General features: G+C 39.2%; 2 protein-coding genes across 9 annotated transcripts in view; one reads left to right on the top strand and one right to left on the bottom strand.

The window, feature by feature from the left end:
• rbfox2 (RNA binding fox-1 homolog 2) overlaps positions 1-3315 on the top strand; it is a 73097-nt gene extending 69782 nt beyond the window's left edge. For all 8 annotated transcript variants that reach the window (XM_037536443.1, XM_037536441.1, XM_037536447.1 and 5 more), the window contains one exon: positions 655-3315. In XM_037536443.1, coding sequence (XP_037392340.1) covers positions 655-699 — 45 coding nt within the window. In that variant the 3' untranslated portion in view covers positions 700-3315. The remainder of the gene's footprint in view (positions 1-654) is intronic.
• Positions 3316-4046: 731 nt separating this feature from the next.
• On the bottom strand, positions 4047-7250 carry LOC108424735 (retinal cone rhodopsin-sensitive cGMP 3',5'-cyclic phosphodiesterase subunit gamma). The gene is made up of 3 exons (XM_017692936.2): positions 7097-7250; positions 4918-5074; positions 4047-4707 (listed from the first exon to the last, which is right to left on the bottom strand). The coding sequence occupies exons 2-3, from the start codon at positions 5057-5059 to the stop codon at positions 4631-4633; spliced, it is 219 nt and encodes a 72-aa protein (XP_017548425.1). The 5' UTR covers positions 5060-5074; positions 7097-7250; the 3' UTR covers positions 4047-4630.
• Between the last annotated feature and the right edge of the window lie 10095 nt (positions 7251-17345).

Raw genomic sequence — 17345 nt, 5'->3', positions numbered from 1 at the left:
AGCATCATGCAGCAGTGTGATTGCTTTAGTCAGTCTGAGAAATCCACAGCTAAACTGCTGCAGTTGACCATGAATGAGACAGTATATGAGACAATGACTTGAGAAGCTCTAATATGAAACATTTAGCCGAGTCAAAACTTCATGTGTACACACATCACAGGTTTGTCTACAAATTATTCAGTTCTGTTTTTACTATTTTGAAAAACAAATATCATACAGTTGTGGTTCTTATTAGTCATTATATGACAGTAAATATTATATGTAGTCAGTAAATCTACAGCTTCCTCAAAGTAGAAAATTTTAAAAGTGCAACTGTTAAAATATCAGGGCTTTGGTTATTTAGGTTGGGACAGATATTTAGGAGAGATTTATTTATTTATTTTTGTTTACATGCATTTGTAACAAAACAAATACACGCCCAATTCACATTCTGTTTCCTGCTACATAAACATAGATCTGTAAAAGCCAAAAACTGGAAGATAATTGTGGTTTGCTTAAATAGCTGCAATCAGGCAAGCATCAGGCTAATTCACTAAATATGGGGTTGGGGTGAAAATGTTGTTTTTTTTTTTTTTTTGGTTTTTTTTTTCTTTCTAAAACAACAAACCATTGTTTGCTTCTGTCATACTAACTTGCTTTTTTCCCCCTTTGCAGGCCACCCTTTACAGGGGAGGGTACAGCAGGTTCTCCCCCTACTAAACTCAGAAACCTCCAGACTTCACCAACTCTCCCAAACTTTTAGAAACAGTCACTCACTTTGGAGCGGAGACGTCCTTTTTTTGTGTGTGGACAAATGGAAAACGAAACACCGCTTTGGAGCGAAAACTTGAGACAGGAAAGTAAATCACTACAAGTCTTTTTTTTTTTTTTTTTAAATACAAGAAAACAACTACATAACTGTAAAGAACTTCGCCGGTGATGTGGGATGGCTGACTGAGGAATTGCACGACTGAAAAAAAAAAAAAAAGAAAAAAAATTGAAAAAATTATTATTTCTTCCTTTGGCACGTTTCTCTGCACATATGCATGCAGTAATGGCTCTAGAGCGCCTCTTGTGGCCACCAAACTACATGTGCACAGAGTGTCTGGACTTCAGTGGACTACGAGTTTATACATCACTGTTCAGAAGTACCACACTACATTTACTATCCCTGTTGGAATCCACAAAAGCGAGATGGCTGCCCAGGCCACGTGGTGGACTGTGAGGTGGGGGGGGACTGCCCATGAGCTTTTTTGAGGAAATGGTGGTGTTATTCCATAGTGTAAGCGGAGGCAACTGTGTGTGAAGTGGCGTTTTTCTCAAAGCGTCATCCGAGAAACGAACAAACTGAAATTGAGAGAAAAACGCTAACAGCTGTTACAGATCGCAGGAATTTTTCCGCAAGCATACGGGACGATGTGTCATAAATAGCCTACAGAATCTTGCTTAATTTTTTTTTTTGTTTTGGTTTTTTTTTTTTTGGTTTTTTTTTTTGTTGATATTGTAAAATTACCTCTTACTTTGAGGTCTTTTTGAAAAGACATACCTTTAAAATTGAATAGTCATAATATGCAAATAAACTAGTATAGAACAAAAATGTTACCAAACATTATTATTATTATTATTATTATTATTATTATTATTATTAATTAGAGCATTTTTTGACATACCATTTCTGTGACAGTTGATGTTATTGGCTCCTGTTTGTCAGAAGGAGTAGGTAATGCAACTTTAAATCATGAAGTTATCAGATGATCCCACACAGTGAACAAAATAACAGTAATGCGATCATGAACGTCTGAATAACAAAATTACGTCCAGAGATTACGTAAAATGCCCATTTTTATGGGACTACATTGGATTTCGGCTCTCCTTTTTACAAGAATAGTTTCAAATATGCAATCTCCAAACAACATTTCAGAAAGAGAGTGGCAAGTGAAAATCTTCGGATGTTTTAACGGTTAACTACATAGTATTTTTTACTTTCTCGCTTTGCTAAGTGTCTTTTTCTCTCTCTCCTGATTGATATTGATATTTTTTGTCTTTTGAGATTTTGGTTCCAAAGATTTGTGAAGCACATTTTTTTGGTTATATGTATGAGCCTATAGTAATTTCTGTTGTTTTTTGGCTTTTGTTTTATTTTTGTATCTATAGATTTTATTGTTTTGTTTGAAGTGGCTTCAAAAACAGAATTGGAATTTGCTGTGTCTTCTGTGCCATCGACATCCAATTTACTACAAGCTAATTTATTAACAAACTATCAGTTTAAAGCGATCAGGTTTTACTTTGTTGTGGTCAGGATTTTACCGATGTACATTCTTTGTCTGGTGCAAGAGTCTTTCAGAAATGCTGGACGGTGGTGAAAGCGAAAGCGCAGCTTGTCTGGACTGCGTAAACGATATACAGAATCCTGTCAAACACAGTTTTGGTGTTGCTTCTTAGCCAACACTCGTACTGTAGGTTAAAGAATAGAAAACATTTCATAATTGTAAGCTTTTAGTTTCTCGATTTCCCTGCATTTTGGCTTCTCTTTTCGTGTGGTGTAGGGATTTAAATTATATTCCACTGCTGCAGAGTCACGTGGAACATTTGTATTAAGATTTAAGGAAATTCCTGCCTTCTCTCTGAAAGCTCAGCGAGATGGAAGGGGGTTGCTTTTTTCTGTCCATTAGGTACTTTGCAGTCTATGCACTATATTTCTCAGTGTTACCAAGAAACAAACACCTCAGTACCTGCGATCTGCCCCCCACTCTTCCCCTCGTAGACTGTCCCAGGAGTTAGATAAAGAGGGTGGATTTGGTTCGTTTCTGTAATCCTCTTCTTTCTGGTATGTTAACTCTCATAGAGGCGCTGGTGCTACTGTAAACAGTAGCCTATTGCCGAGGCTTTGGACAGGCTAGACTCCACTCCCTTCAGAGACTGAAAGAATCGGAGGTGGTCTCTTCAGCTTAAGTCACCCAGGAGCTCTAGCCTGAGTCAGAGGAACGTTCTAGATATTTTCAGATGGCTGGAGGGATGATCAGAGACCCCAAAGGGTGCACTAGTGTGAGTTTATTGGATCTGCATGTGGAACACAGCTTTTTAAATAACGTCCAGTCGTGCAGTTGGGACGGCGAGAGAACGATAGCTGCCCACCTTCAGTAGTGTTCCATTCCTTATTATATATTCTCCTTTCCATCTTTGCACATTATTATATGATACATGTTATGCATATTATCCTTTAGTTTACAACGTGAGTGTGTTTTTGGTTTGAACTCTTCCTCTCTGCATACTCAGATGCCATTTGTGATGTAATTTGTATCTGAATGTCCATATAAACAATTTTTTAAAAATATACACACCAGTGAGTCGATTCTTTATTATTGTGTAGTGATGCATTGATTTATGTAATGATACTAATAATATAGTACTATGTTAATAAATCAGTATTTTTCGATAACCATGTTCTTCAGCAAGATGAAAGAAATCTGTTTTAATAATTATTTTTATTTTTACTACCACTACTAATACAACAAATGTTGCATATTTTAGTTTTTGAAGGACAGTTTATTATTGAAATGTCTTGATTTACATATGAAATAATACTATTTATCACTGCAGCTGCTACTATTATTACATTAATCAGTATGTTTCAATAAGTTTCTTATGCGTAGTTACTATTATTTCTACTGCTACTATTACTACATAAATAAATCAAGGCATGTAATTTATGTAAGCTGTAATTGAGTAAAAAAACCAACAAAATAATGTAAATATTTGTTGTAACGATTAATGGTGGATTATTATAGTTATTATTAAGAATATTGCTACATTATCAGAATGTTTTGATTTAGAAGAGTTTAATACCTCTGAAAGATCCCTCACAGTAAGTCATTACATGAAATGGGAATATTAGTACACTGCCTGAAGCCTGAGACGTTTTGTATTGGTTTATCAATATATTTGTATTAGTTTAAATAACCAGGACAATCGAAGAAATCTGATGAGAAGTGATGGAATTCCCGTTTAAAGATCATGGAGGCCAGCAGAATTTCAAAGTGTTAGGATGGACAAACAAAGTCACAGGATTTTTTTATGGAAACAAACCATTTTATTTCGTCTTCCCCTGTACAGCTGGTTTGGTAGCTGAGTTAGCTCAGGTTAGCCATGCTGATGTAATAGTGTTGAAACACACACACAAACTCTTCCAGACCATAAAAATACAACAGATTTGAGCTTGAAGTACATAAATATACATCTGTATAGAAACAGGCCAGAGAGGAACGGGGCCAGATAGACGAGGGAAAACAACATGGCTGTAAAATCGAAACGGCGTGTACTTCAAACCTCTTCACAAGACCGAGCTCATTATCTTTACGGACGAACGTCTTCCAGAAAGCAGCGTCCGTGCAGGGCTGATGCACTTCGGGGAAACACTTCTCTCGGGTCTAGACAGAAGCTATCGGGGAACCTCTCTTCAGCGGTCATGTTTAGAATTTAAACGGCCGTTTTTCTCGGGCCAAATACCTCAGATTACAGTTACACCCTCAAACTATGGCGTTCATTCATCTTAAAGATTTGAGCTGCCCAGACCACTCTGCACTGTGAGGGCACGGGGCATTAGTGGCCTGGGCCTCAGGAGAAAGGGGCTAAAGAAAGGGGAAAGGGGCAGCTACACAATTCCGTATTTAGCCAAATCGCTCAGTTCCATGTCGCCAAAAGCCTCCCACGGGCAGATCACGGTGAAGTCTGGGAGAGAGGAAGAGAAAGAGGGACGAGGATCAGAAAACAGATGGAAATCTCAGGCTAACACTGACGTATAACCTATATTACTTAAAATAATCAAGGCAATGCTTTAATCATCATATATTACAGTTGATTACGGCCCTCTTTAAGAATCAGTGGAGCAGGCTGTAACTACACCACGCCATCTAATCAAGCCTGAGCCTGAGCGTTTACCTGTGCCGAGTCCTTCCATTCCGGGGATGTCGTCTCCGTACCCCTTCTGGCCTGGTTTAGGGGCCTTGCTCTTGAAGGTGCGCATGGCCCTTGCCTTGAACTTGGGGGGTGCCTTCTTATCTGCGGGGGCTGCGACGTCCATTGCGTTTTTATTTAACTGATGAAAGAAGAGAAGTGCGGAGGAAGAAGGTCAGTCGCAGGATGGAAAACACGAGCTGCCCAGCGGGCCTAAATCAGGCAGTCCAGCTGAAACGGAGCGACGCCACTGAAACATGAGCCGGTGTGTGTATTTGAATATAAATGAGATGTAAAATTCAAAGTGGTTTGATATGAAACTGTTCATTGTGGATTGAACAAATGACCATTCTCTAGAATGGAGAATTTCACAGCAAACCACAGTGACTGTACATCTTAAAGACTTCATCCAGAAAAGGTGAGGATGAAAGGCAAATTCATCCGGAATATAAAGGCGCTGTTACCAGACGGAGAGAATGGCCAGCTAGGTTAACTAATGCTAGCTAGCTTGTTAGTTAACGTTAGTGGTTCCCAACTTGATTTTGATTTTATTGCCTCGGTGGTTAAGCTAGCTATACATTTAAAATCCCAGTATTGCTAATAATTAATAAATAAATTAGTTATTTCAATTGAATGACTTTGATGAGTCTTTTCTGTGCTTGAGGGTGGAACTCAACTCCACCCTGCCTCCCAGTGCTAACGCTGAACTACACCTACACCTTTTAGTTGTACCCTGAATTGTAGCACCAGTTTCACTGTTTCAGTAAAAAAAAAGAGGAGCATCTTCATCTTTAGACCCTTTAATCTGCCTCCCTCACACTTTCTAAATCCCACCACAGCTCGTTTATCAATGACCTGAGCAGTGCTGACGGATTAGGCTCAAATAATCCTAATCCTAAACGCAGTTCTTTACACAGGTCATTAGGTCTGTTATAGCCTGGCTGTGTTGACAGATGTCTATTTATAATGTACTTGCATAACCTCGATTATCTAATCTGGGACACCCAAAGCCATCTGTTACCACCTTAATCCAAAATATTAGCTTCATTTCATGCCACTTCAAACTATGCCAGAGCTAATGTGCTAATGTTTTCTCTCTATCCAGAGACGGCTTGACAGACTGAGGGAAGCCCTACAGTGTAGTAGCATACAATGTTTTGATTTTTTATGAGCTATTGCGCATTTAAAATGGGAATAAAAACATATAGTTATAGTGGTCTTTAGAAGCCAGCCCCCCTCTCTGCTTGTTAAGCAACCGCCTGTAGATCTTTTTGTATTCTAGAACTTTCCAGAACCCCTCTGCCTCGACTCGGCTTCTGCATCAAGATCAGTTATTCTTAACTCTGAACTTTTTCTTCTGGCCACTTAAAGGTTTGAACAATACTGGACTCAAGTTGTTCCTACACTTACTGGCCACTTTATCGGAAACATCTAGTTTATCGCTGCGCTGTGTAGGGTTGTACTGACTGCGGCCCATCTGATGCTGCACAACTCACGAACTACCATCTACCCCATCCAAACTTTGGAAAAGGACCACCAAAGGACCACCACTGACCATGTTATTTGGTCCATTCTCAGCATATCAGTGACTCTGAGATAATAGTGTGAGGTGCTAGTACACATGAATCAAACACAGTAGTGTTGCTGGGGTCAGTGTCACTGCTAGGTTGTGAGTGGTCCACTTCCCAAAAATAGCCAGCTCTGTAGCCAGAAAGTGACCACTCGTCTGACAGAGGATGGCTAAGACAAACTGTGCACCAACAGATGGGCTACATTCTCCAACTGTACGCCAGGAAGATGGAGCTACAAGGTTTGCACTTCTAAAACAAGCATGTGTATATGTGCAATAGAAAATAGAAAAGGACTAAATGTGGCTTGTGCAGATGTTATGGCACACTTTAACTCGTCTTTATACTTTTTCCAATATGTTAAACTCTGTAAATAAACAGATTGTGCACTAAAATTTGTAGAAAAGTGCTATAGTTAAGTGTGTTCTCTGTAAAAGATTTTGTTAAGAGTTTTTTCATATACAGTGTCAACAAAATATGCAATTTGCCTGGAGGTGTTCAGACTTGTATAGCATGTATCTGTAAGTAAACAAGCCACAATATAGACTGCACCACTGCACTGTAACAGGCTCTGACAGAATGCCATGTTCGCTTACCTTTGCTTCTCAGCAGGGAAGTTTTCTGAGGCTTGATTTCTTGCTCGGGGAGCAAGTGCAGAGATGCAAAACAAAGGCGAGTTTGTGTTCCTCGGCTCTCTTTCTGCAGTCTCTCTTCGCCTTCCCTCTGTTCGCTGCCTCTCTCTTTTATACCCGTTTGTTTAATCCCCTCCACTCACGCCCTCCATCCCTCACACTCTTCCAGAATTAGTCTCTTCTCCTTAACCCCCCCCCCATCCTCCTTGCCGAAAGCACACGTTCCTTCTCCACAGACAATGTGGTGAGGGATCAAAAGATTGAGAGAAGAGTCTTTTAAGCTGGACTTACAGGACAGGAGCTTTGAGGGCCTAATGGTGCAACGTGTCCAGCATAAGATTAAGAACATCAACAGTGTAAAAGCAGCTCTAGGCTTCATGATATAATAGTCTAATAAAGGTCTAATGATGTAATGATATTACTGTAGAGCCTTTTTAGTGACATGGTGGACCCCCTCCCTCCCGACCACCGCATTAATGGACTTTTCTCTTTGCCACCTTGTCATATTATATTACTTTTTCATTGAAAAACACTCCTTCATTAGATTCCACTTCTCCTGGACCCTAAACGTGGGACTCATTTAAAATGGAGGTAGGATTATAGAGAGGATCTTTCCAGAGCCTTCTTTCATTAACAAATAAATACCGCATCCCTCCTCTTTGAAGGCATATGATGCCCTAAATGTAACTAAAGCCAGCAGTGAAGTTGCTGAACTTTACCCTCCTCTGCTGTCACTGCAGACTGGCAGGGTCGCCTACAGAGCACAGCTAGTAGTGTGTTAATGAAGTAATGTTCCTTTTTTTTAGAGGACTGTCCCTTCTCATTTAGGATGAGATGGTGAGAGATTTGATGGGCTACTAGTGAAGTGAGGTGTAAGTGGATGATCCTACATCTCAGAAGCATCTCCTGAAAAATGAGGAACTTGTACTTAAAGGGGAATTCCACTGATATTTCAACATTTCTGCATAATATAATAGTTAACATATCAAGAAAATCATTCTGGGTGGTTTTGTGTGAAATACTTTGTTTTAGAGAAACAGAATTGTTCACAGTGGTGGTGATAGGAACCAGATGTCTGAGGAGTTTAATGCCTCTGAAAACCCTCACAGAAGGAGTTATTACATTCGGTGAAGTCCCCAAATAAACTTATTTTTTCAGATTGGCCATTATTGTGCCATCATCAATGATACAAAAAACACTCAGAAAACAAGTGTAGGTTCATTGAGGGTTTTGGATATTAAGTTAATAGCTTTATTTGCATTGTGGACTTCAGGAATCCTGGTTCCTATCACCACTACTGTAAAGAAGTAAGTTTCTCTGCAAGTGAACGATTTCACATCCATGCACTCTGGCTGACTATTTATATATCAACCACTAAATTATCCTGACATATTAATATGGTGGAGTTCCCCTTTAATGGCTGTGTTGGAAATTAAATAAATGATGGGTGGTCTGCCATTTGCCCAGTAGTATAGGTAGCCTTCAAAGAGCAAGTAAGCCCACAGCTCAAACTCTCATCAGTGCCTTCATTTTTCTTGTGTACTTGCAGGTCCTTCTTGGCAAGAGGTTTCTTCTCCAGAACATTCCTCAGCTATTGAGAAACACCCACTGTTTTCTGTCTCTATTACCACAGGACACTGTCATGTTTTTCTGCTTGAGCATATCCATTTCGGCTCCAGAAGGTCCAGATAATTGGCTGATGATGTGACTTGAGGGCAAAAGCCTAAAGACACTTCAGACCGTAACCCTAGCATGAGTTTTCAAACCTTGTTTACAGGAGTACAAATGTACCGGGGCAGTTGACCTGAGTTCTCACACTGTCCTCACTTTGCGAACCCATGGATCACAGATCAGTGAACACATCAACATGCTGTAAAGAGCATTAGCTTTGAGGCCTGAGAGCATGTGATGATATATTTAGCCAGCGTCAGCTGATATTTTTAGAAGACTGTGTTTTTTCTTTGAACCAAGCATTGCAGATTTAAAGAAGGAGGTCAGTTTAGTGTGCAGTGAAGTGCTGCTGTGAGACAGGCCTTTTAACTGAGTTTATTTATTCATTTGTCTTGGCCTCAGCTGATCTCTCTCATGACAGGGGAAATCCACCAGTTTTTCAAAATTTCTGCGTAATTCAGTGGTTGAGATGCAAAGTCATTCAGAGTGATTTGGTGTGAAATGGGTCATTGGAGAGAAAATGACCGACTGATTTCTTTATAGCAGTGGTGAGAGGAAGCAGGGTGATAAATCAGTGAAAAGAAGTGACCTCACCCTCTAAAGAGAACTTGCATTTAAACTTGAATTTTCTGCAGATTTTAGTGCACATTTTCTATTTGTTTACTGAGTTTAACGTATTGGAAAATGATGTGCCATAACTTTTGCACAAAGCACATTTTATGCTTTACTCTTTTTCAGGATGTTAAATTAAGCCAGTAAACAGTAATTTAATATATGCAGAAGTGTGATCATGTACACTTATTTCATGTCAACAAAAAATTCAATTTGACTAGCGGTACCCAAACTTTTGGACTGTACAGCCATTTTATTTACTATCCCAAATGACCAGTGAACCTGCATGTGCTTCCCACGTTTTATATGTGACATTGATGATGGTAAAATAGTGGTAATGTCAAAAAAATGTCTTCGGGAATTATTTTGCCTTACAACCCCCCTGCGTGTCTCCCTTCACAGTGGATGGAATTCATTATCTTTTAGACATTTAAACCTTAATTCACAACTATCATAAGCCAATGACTCAGATATCAGGCAGTGTATTCATAGCCACATTATGTGATCCTGACTTAGTAAGTGTCTCTAGAACAGAGCATTTCACACCAAACCACTGTGAATGGCTTTACATCTTCATTTCATACTAAAGAATTTATTAAAAATGAATGGAATTCCAGTTTAATGCATTCATATATAGTTGGCCCAGAATTGCTGTCATTATTCTGTGCGTTCGTACTTTTGTCTTTTCATAATTGTTATAATCTTGAGTGGAAAGATTAGCCAGTTTATTCTCCCTGCGAGGGCCAGTGTGCACTATGCTCTATATTCCCGCCTCATTAAGGCCCCCATGCTGACCATAAGCCCTTGACACACTTACAGACCCTTAGAATGATAATGCGCTCACAGCATGGTCACCCTGACCGTATGAATGGGGTAACAAGTGATAACAGTGTGTATAATAGCCACTAGACTTGCTACTGTTATGATTGTCTGTAAAATATAGATGATTGAAATAAGTAAATGTGCACTAGAACTCATAAAATAGGTAGCCTTGAGATGCCTTGAGGCACTCCAGCCTAAATAAAAATGTAACCACTGCTGTGTCTGTTGTGTACATGTTTACTTGCATCCTACAGTGGAGCATCAGTAGTATAAAGAGTCAGACTTTGCAGTTCAAAGATTAGGAAACAACCTGTCTGGCAACGCAGATCAAACTTTTTGGGGGCTTTTTTGATTTTTCTTCATTAGCAGGTGAAAGTAGAAGGAATTACTGATGGAAAGGCAAATATTTAATGCAGTCGTGTAACTGTAGTAATTATTTTTAAAGTCCCAGAGTAAAATTTGAAAAATGTTCGCATTGTAATAAACTTGAGTGTTATATTGAGCATCTAGCAAAGCTTGAATGAAAACATGGCAAAAACCAGTGTTCAGACGTTTCTGCGAGCCGTGTGGGTGTGGCTAATGAGCAGCTTGATCGAGTGTCCAACATTCCTAGTTTGCTCCGCTTCTCATACAGAACAAAAATCGTCATCCAGCCTTTATGTGACGGTAACTGGATGAAAAGAGTCACAGACGAAGAGACGTGCAGATGAGCGGACGGCTGAACAATGTTTGTATATGGATAAATGAATGAATGGGCAGCAAGCAGCTTTAGACAGGTGGTCTGTCTTGAGAGCCCCTGCTGTAGAGCATGCGTTTACTTATTTACACTTAGAAAATCAACAAACCTGAGATTCAACCAGGGTGCCAAAACATTTGCATAAGTACTTGGGTTGAGTTCTGACTTTTTGGGTTTTCATTTTGTAGGAATTCTGCCACAGTACCAACATGTGGTGTGTCTTCACTTCCTCCCACCTTCAAAATACATCATCAGAAGGAGCTTTTCCTGACCTTTAAACATGAACATCTCACTCTAGATACTGTGGCTCTGCTTTAGGTGGCAAGTAGGCATGTTTACACCAGGCATAGCAATAGTTACACTTTTTTGTCTTTGCCAAAGTGTCCCTTTCAGAGCAGTTTCTCTGTGTTTTTCCTCTTCTGCTTCTTATCTTCTCAGATAGGTCAGAGTCTTACACAAGCAGCACAGAGAAAGTGATGAGATCCTTTTTTCCAGGAACACTGGCAGAATCTGGCAGAGAGATGGTGAGATGAAGTGAATCTTATCGCTGGCCTTAATGGGTTTAACCATTGCATAAGTTGTTTTTATAATAAAACACCTCCTACATTTAAGTGTCCAGCTTAACCCGATGATAATCCCTGATCCTCTTGCCTGTGCTGTTTTAAAAGGTTTTATTATCCATGATATAAAAAACATAATAAGCCTTTCTGCTCTGTTGGTGCTGGTAAGGTTCTCTGTGGTTGTCATTTAAATTTGAGTCTCTCCGACTGACCCTAGATCAGTCCACAAACTGCATCTGACCTCATTTTTCACGTGTCCTCGGATGCCCTACATCAGTTTAACTACCAAAATCAGAGTTCATCTCAGTGTAAGGTTGAGTTTATCTGAGGAAACTTTCATGCAAGTGAATCCACCGACTCCACTAGTTCGCTAAATTAGCGGCTCATATTTTTGGTGTATTATCTTGTTGCGATATCAGTCATCCACATAGTATAATTTACACATTTGCAGTTTTGCATAATTAAAAAATGTCAAAATAGTGTGCATAATTAAATAAAAACTAGTATGCATGCTTAAAAAGTAATATGCATACTAAAATACTCCAATACTCCAATACTGAAATACTCCACCAGAACGGGGCTCAGTCTCAGGATGTGCACGTTTTGGGGCAGTCGTGGGCTGGAGGTTAGGGATCTGGCCCTGTGACCGGAAGGTTGCCGGTTCGATCCCCAGTCCATGACTGAGGTGTCCTTGAGCAAGACACCTAACCCCCAAATGCTCCCTGGGCGCCGTGGATAGGGCTGCCCACCACTCCGGGCAAGTGTGCTCACTGCCCCCTAGCGTGTGTGTTGACTAGTGTGTATGTGGTGTTTCACTTCACGGATGGGTTAAATGCGGAGGTGGAATTCCCCGGTTGTGGGATCAAAAAAGTATCACTTAAAAAAAATAATAAAATAAAAAAAATAACCCCTTCCAATGAAAAAGAACTGTTCACCTTTTTTTTTGGATTATCAGCTATTTTTATTTTAAATACAGATCATCAAACAATGTCATGCTATTTTGTTCTTCTTTTCTACTTTTACAAGTATGCATCCAGCATGCATATGACTTTTTAAGCATACTACTTTTTAACTATGCATGCATTATACAAATATACATACTTCATATGCGAAGTACTATATGTACTACTATGTTACTGCTATGTACTATGCATAGTTAACTATGCGTAGTTAAAAATACTATGCTGGGTACAGTCTCAAAATGTTAATATACATAATTATAAAAAGAATGCATATTTTAAACAATACACAATTATTAGTATGCATACTATTACAACAAAAATCAAACCACCTTGGGAGACACATTTAATGCCCAGTATGTCTCAGTGTGTGTTAATGTCTTAGGTTAGTATAGCCTAAAAAATCTAAACAAAAACACAGATTTACTTTTTTCCTGCTTTAAGCTTTTGCTGTAGCCACTTTCCTCCAATCTCCACCAGAAACTAGAAACTAGAACAGTTTCTTGTAAAATGTCTCTCAGCGTTCGACTGATTTATGAAGCTGAAGTCGCTTCTCATTTTCTAGCTTCTCATTCGAATTTTCCAGTTTTTCCACCTTAAATTCTGCCTAAGGCGCTGAATGTAACTGCTGGAATGGGAAAATTCGAAAGAGAAGCGACTTTATCTTCCCAACTTTTTAGAGACTGACAGTCTCTAAATGTTTGTCTTTCCGTCTGCTGCTAGCCAGGTGAGACTTCGTTGCTATGCGACCTGCAGTCTGCACGTCAGTTCTCAGTTGTTGGGAACCAGGGTTTTCACGCTATGCTTCACGCTTTGGAGCCGAGATTTAGCATCCAGTCTCGGAACTATTTTACTGACACAGCGATACACCCACCCCCCACTCTCTACAACGAGACCAAATCCAAAGTTATAAAATCACTTATGAAAACGGGCAGGACGGCTGTAATGTTGGCTGAAATCCATTACCACAGCATCCTATTTTACCATAACAGCGCATTATATTGCAGATGAGTGGCAGCAGCGTCTAATGTGCTCCAAACAACAGCAGTGAATGAGAGCCTTCACTCACCACATCACTTCCATTTGATTCATTAATAAAATATATTGGAAGAAAATGCATTATGGATCATTACAAATACTTTTTGTTAGAACTACCAAGGAGGTAAAAGAAAAAGAGATGCATCAATAATCGTTTTATAATCGCATCGCAGCCCTCGTAATCAAATCAAATTGTGAGTTGCCTAAAGATTCCCACCCTTAAAATGTACTATGCATACTTTGTGTGTAGTTAAAGTAGTATATATGCTGTATGTATACTCAAAGTATAATAAAAATATTACACATAGTTAAAAAGTATTATGCATGCTTAAAAGTAGTATACATACTTTAAAAAGTAGTATGTGTACTGTGTACAGTCTCAATGTTAGCAAAAATAGTTAAAAGGAAGTACACATATTTGAAAACTAGTATACATACAAAATCAAATTTTTAGCTAAAAAGCATATTTGTGTGCATACTTAGAAAAGCAGTACAAGTAAAATAAAAAAGCATACAAGAAAAGCAGTACATACTATATGCATATTTAAAAACAATAAAAATGCTTGAAAAGTTGTATGCATAATGTGTGCATAGTTTTAAAAGGAGTATGTATACATAAAAGTAGTTGTATGCATGGTTAAAAAGTAATATGCTTACTGTAAGCATACTAGCAATAGTATTATATACAAGTAGTGGACATTTTGTATGCATAGAAAAAATGATTAAAAAGGTAGAATGTATAGATTATATTTTTATTGTATGCATGATGTCTACATACCTAAAAAAGTTGCATGTATAATTTTTGTTATTTTTTATGTATGTAAGTATAGGATGTATGTATTAAAAACTAATAGTCATATTGTATGCACACTTTAAAAGGTAGCATGCATAGAATTAAATGTAGTATACATATTACATAGTATGTATCGTTAAACATTAGTATGCATGCATGCATATTTTTAAAAACAAGGGAAAAGGTAAAAGACACTTGAAAGTTTACATGATGTGTGTATATTTAAAAAGCAATATAAATACTTTAAAATGTAGAATGAATGTTTAAAAAGTAGTATATATTCTGTGTGCATAAATGCACAAATTGTGTTGCTGTTCAGTTGCTTACAGACTGCACTGCATACATAATGCATTATTTTTAAGAATCCATAAGAATATATACAATAAATTGATGAAAAAGTAATGTTTTAAAATAACAGAATTAAAGTAAGACCCTTTGTACATGTGAAGAGATACAGTCGAGGACCAGCGCCGGTTTGGCGGCTCAGAAGCTCAGCCTAACTCTTAATGAGCCTTAACAGCTTATCTGGGAGCAGGCAGGCAGCATTAGGAGCAAAGATGCTGTCATCATCTGGAGTTTTATTATACTGTACAGTGAAAAAGTGATGCGTTGTATTTACTGTTTTTGTGTGTACATCACAGACACACAAACACACATATACACACACACACAGACACCTTCTAAGCCGCTTCTCCTTCTGGGTCACGGGGGTCAGGATATACCCTCAACAGGTCTTCAGTGCATCACAGGGCAGGCAGACAGATATACACATTCACTCACACACTCACACCCAGGCGCAATTTACCATGTCCAATTGGCCTGACTGCATGTCTTTGGACTGTGGGAGGAAACTGGAGTACCCGGAGGAAACCCACACAGACATGGGGATTACTCCACACAGAAAGGACCCTGGTTGCCTGGCTGGGGAATTGAACCCAGACCCTTCTTGCTGTGAGGCGCTACCCACCGTGCCGTCATGTGTACATCAGTTCCACACAAACAAACTATATGACATCAACACAATTACTGTCAAAAAGTCAGTAAACTGAAAGGAAAAAATGTAATATCAATGGAGAACCTTCAAGGCTTACTAATGATTTCTGTTAAAAAAAATAAATATTTTAGTTAATTTTCATCATTTAATATAATGATCATGGGGTGGCATGGTGGTGTGGTGGGTAGCGCTGGGTTACCCACCTTGGTTCGATTCCCCAGCTGGGCGACCAGGGTACTTTCAGTGTGGAGTTTGCATGTTCTCTCTGTGTCTGCGTCGGTTTCCTCTCACAGTCCAAAGACATGCAGTCAGGCCAACTGGACATGCTAAATTCCCCGCTGTGTGTGAGTGAACATGTGAACCAGTGAACCAGTCTGCCCTGCGATGGACTGGTGACCTATCCAGGGTGTATCCTGCCTTCCTGCCACATTAGGAGGTGATAAGTCGCTGATATTGTATTAAGTGTGTTTCTTGTTGGTGAGTTTGAGGCCCTGTTCGTGTGTATGGGTGTGCACACTGTCCAGCTTAACTGAAAAAGTAAAATGTAAAAATATCTACTACATATTTATCACTGTAGTGTTTCAAATATTAACCCTGCTTGTAAGTTTCTTCTCTATTTCTTTTAAGGTATTATGGGAATAGGAACAAAATCCTGGTAGAAACAACAGCTGGTGACCTCAGACCTCCATAAATCATAGCTGATGTAACAGACCATTATCATTTTGTCTAAAAGACTAGGCTAGTGATGTTAGCTGAGATAACAGACCATTCGCATTTGTCTGTTTGGTTAAAGGCTTAGATAGTGATGTTAGCTGAGATAACAGACCATTCGCATTTGTCTACAAGACTAAGCTAGTAAGGTTAGCTGAGATAACAGACCGTTGGCATTTGTCTATTTGTCTAAAAGACTAGGATAGTGATGTTTGCTGAGAAAACAGACCATTAGCATATGTCTATTTGTCTAAAAGACTAGGACAGTGATGTTAGCTGAGATAACGGACCATTAGCATTTGTCTAAGTGCTAGCGTCCTGAACTTGACTTGCTCACAGGCACCCTCTGGCATTTTGCAGTCCCATTTTTGATATAACAGGCGAAACAGGAAGAGGCCAGGCTCCTCATAAACCAGCACTGTTATATGCTCATATGTGACAAATATAAGCTGGATATAAGGAAATACATACATGACAAAATATGTCATATATTTTGAATATATCAGATTTCTGGATGGCCTGAACTGAAGGCTAGTTCTAAGAACTATGTATATTTTTCATTAAGGCACAAATTTGAATCCAACATATTGAATACATTGCTTTTTTCAGCATTGGTAAGTTTATGTTCAGAGGTCATTGTCTAGATGTGTATCTGGTAAGTGAAATAAGAAAGAGAGGCAGCCTCCACTACTGTCACTGTTTAAAGACTTGGCTCAGAACTCCTCAACAGATTGCCTCATCTCTTGAAATAAAGCTCTTCATGCCAACTGATTCTATTTCATTACATCATCTTGCATCACCTTTAAACAACATGATCTTTCCACTACTTTAAGATTTGTTGATTATTTCTTTACTTCTCCAAAAATGAATAACTTGGGAATTCACTTTTCATTATTTCCAGGCAGCCCGAGGGGAACTCCTCCTCATCACACTGAGCCGGCGTTGTTGTTTCTGTGTGAGACATTGTGATGATGCAACACGCAGTCATCTCAGCCGTTGCTCACAGACTGCGCCTGAAACTGGAGCAAACTGGAACATGCTCTCCTCACACCGTGGGTGTAGCGGACAGCTCATCCTCAGGTGCCCGATATCCGCACATAAAAGAACTACACACACACAGCCAGGGACACACTCTCCAGTAACAGTCAGTCCCCCATCACAGCTCCTGTTCACAAACAGCATGACTGATGCTGGACACCCCCATCACCCAACTGAGCGTTAGCAGAGCAGAAACACTGCAGTGACTCTTCATCTCCACTAGAGGGCTCTCATTCTGATATTAGATGACCCGTATGGGACACGTCTGAGAGCTGTTTT

Source organism: Pygocentrus nattereri, chromosome 30 (assembly GCF_015220715.1).
Source record: "Pygocentrus nattereri isolate fPygNat1 chromosome 30, fPygNat1.pri, whole genome shotgun sequence".
Lineage (NCBI taxonomy): Eukaryota > Metazoa > Chordata > Actinopteri > Characiformes > Serrasalmidae > Pygocentrus > Pygocentrus nattereri.
Note: the sequence above shows the minus strand (reverse complement) of the source record. Positions and strands in the feature narration are given on the sequence as shown.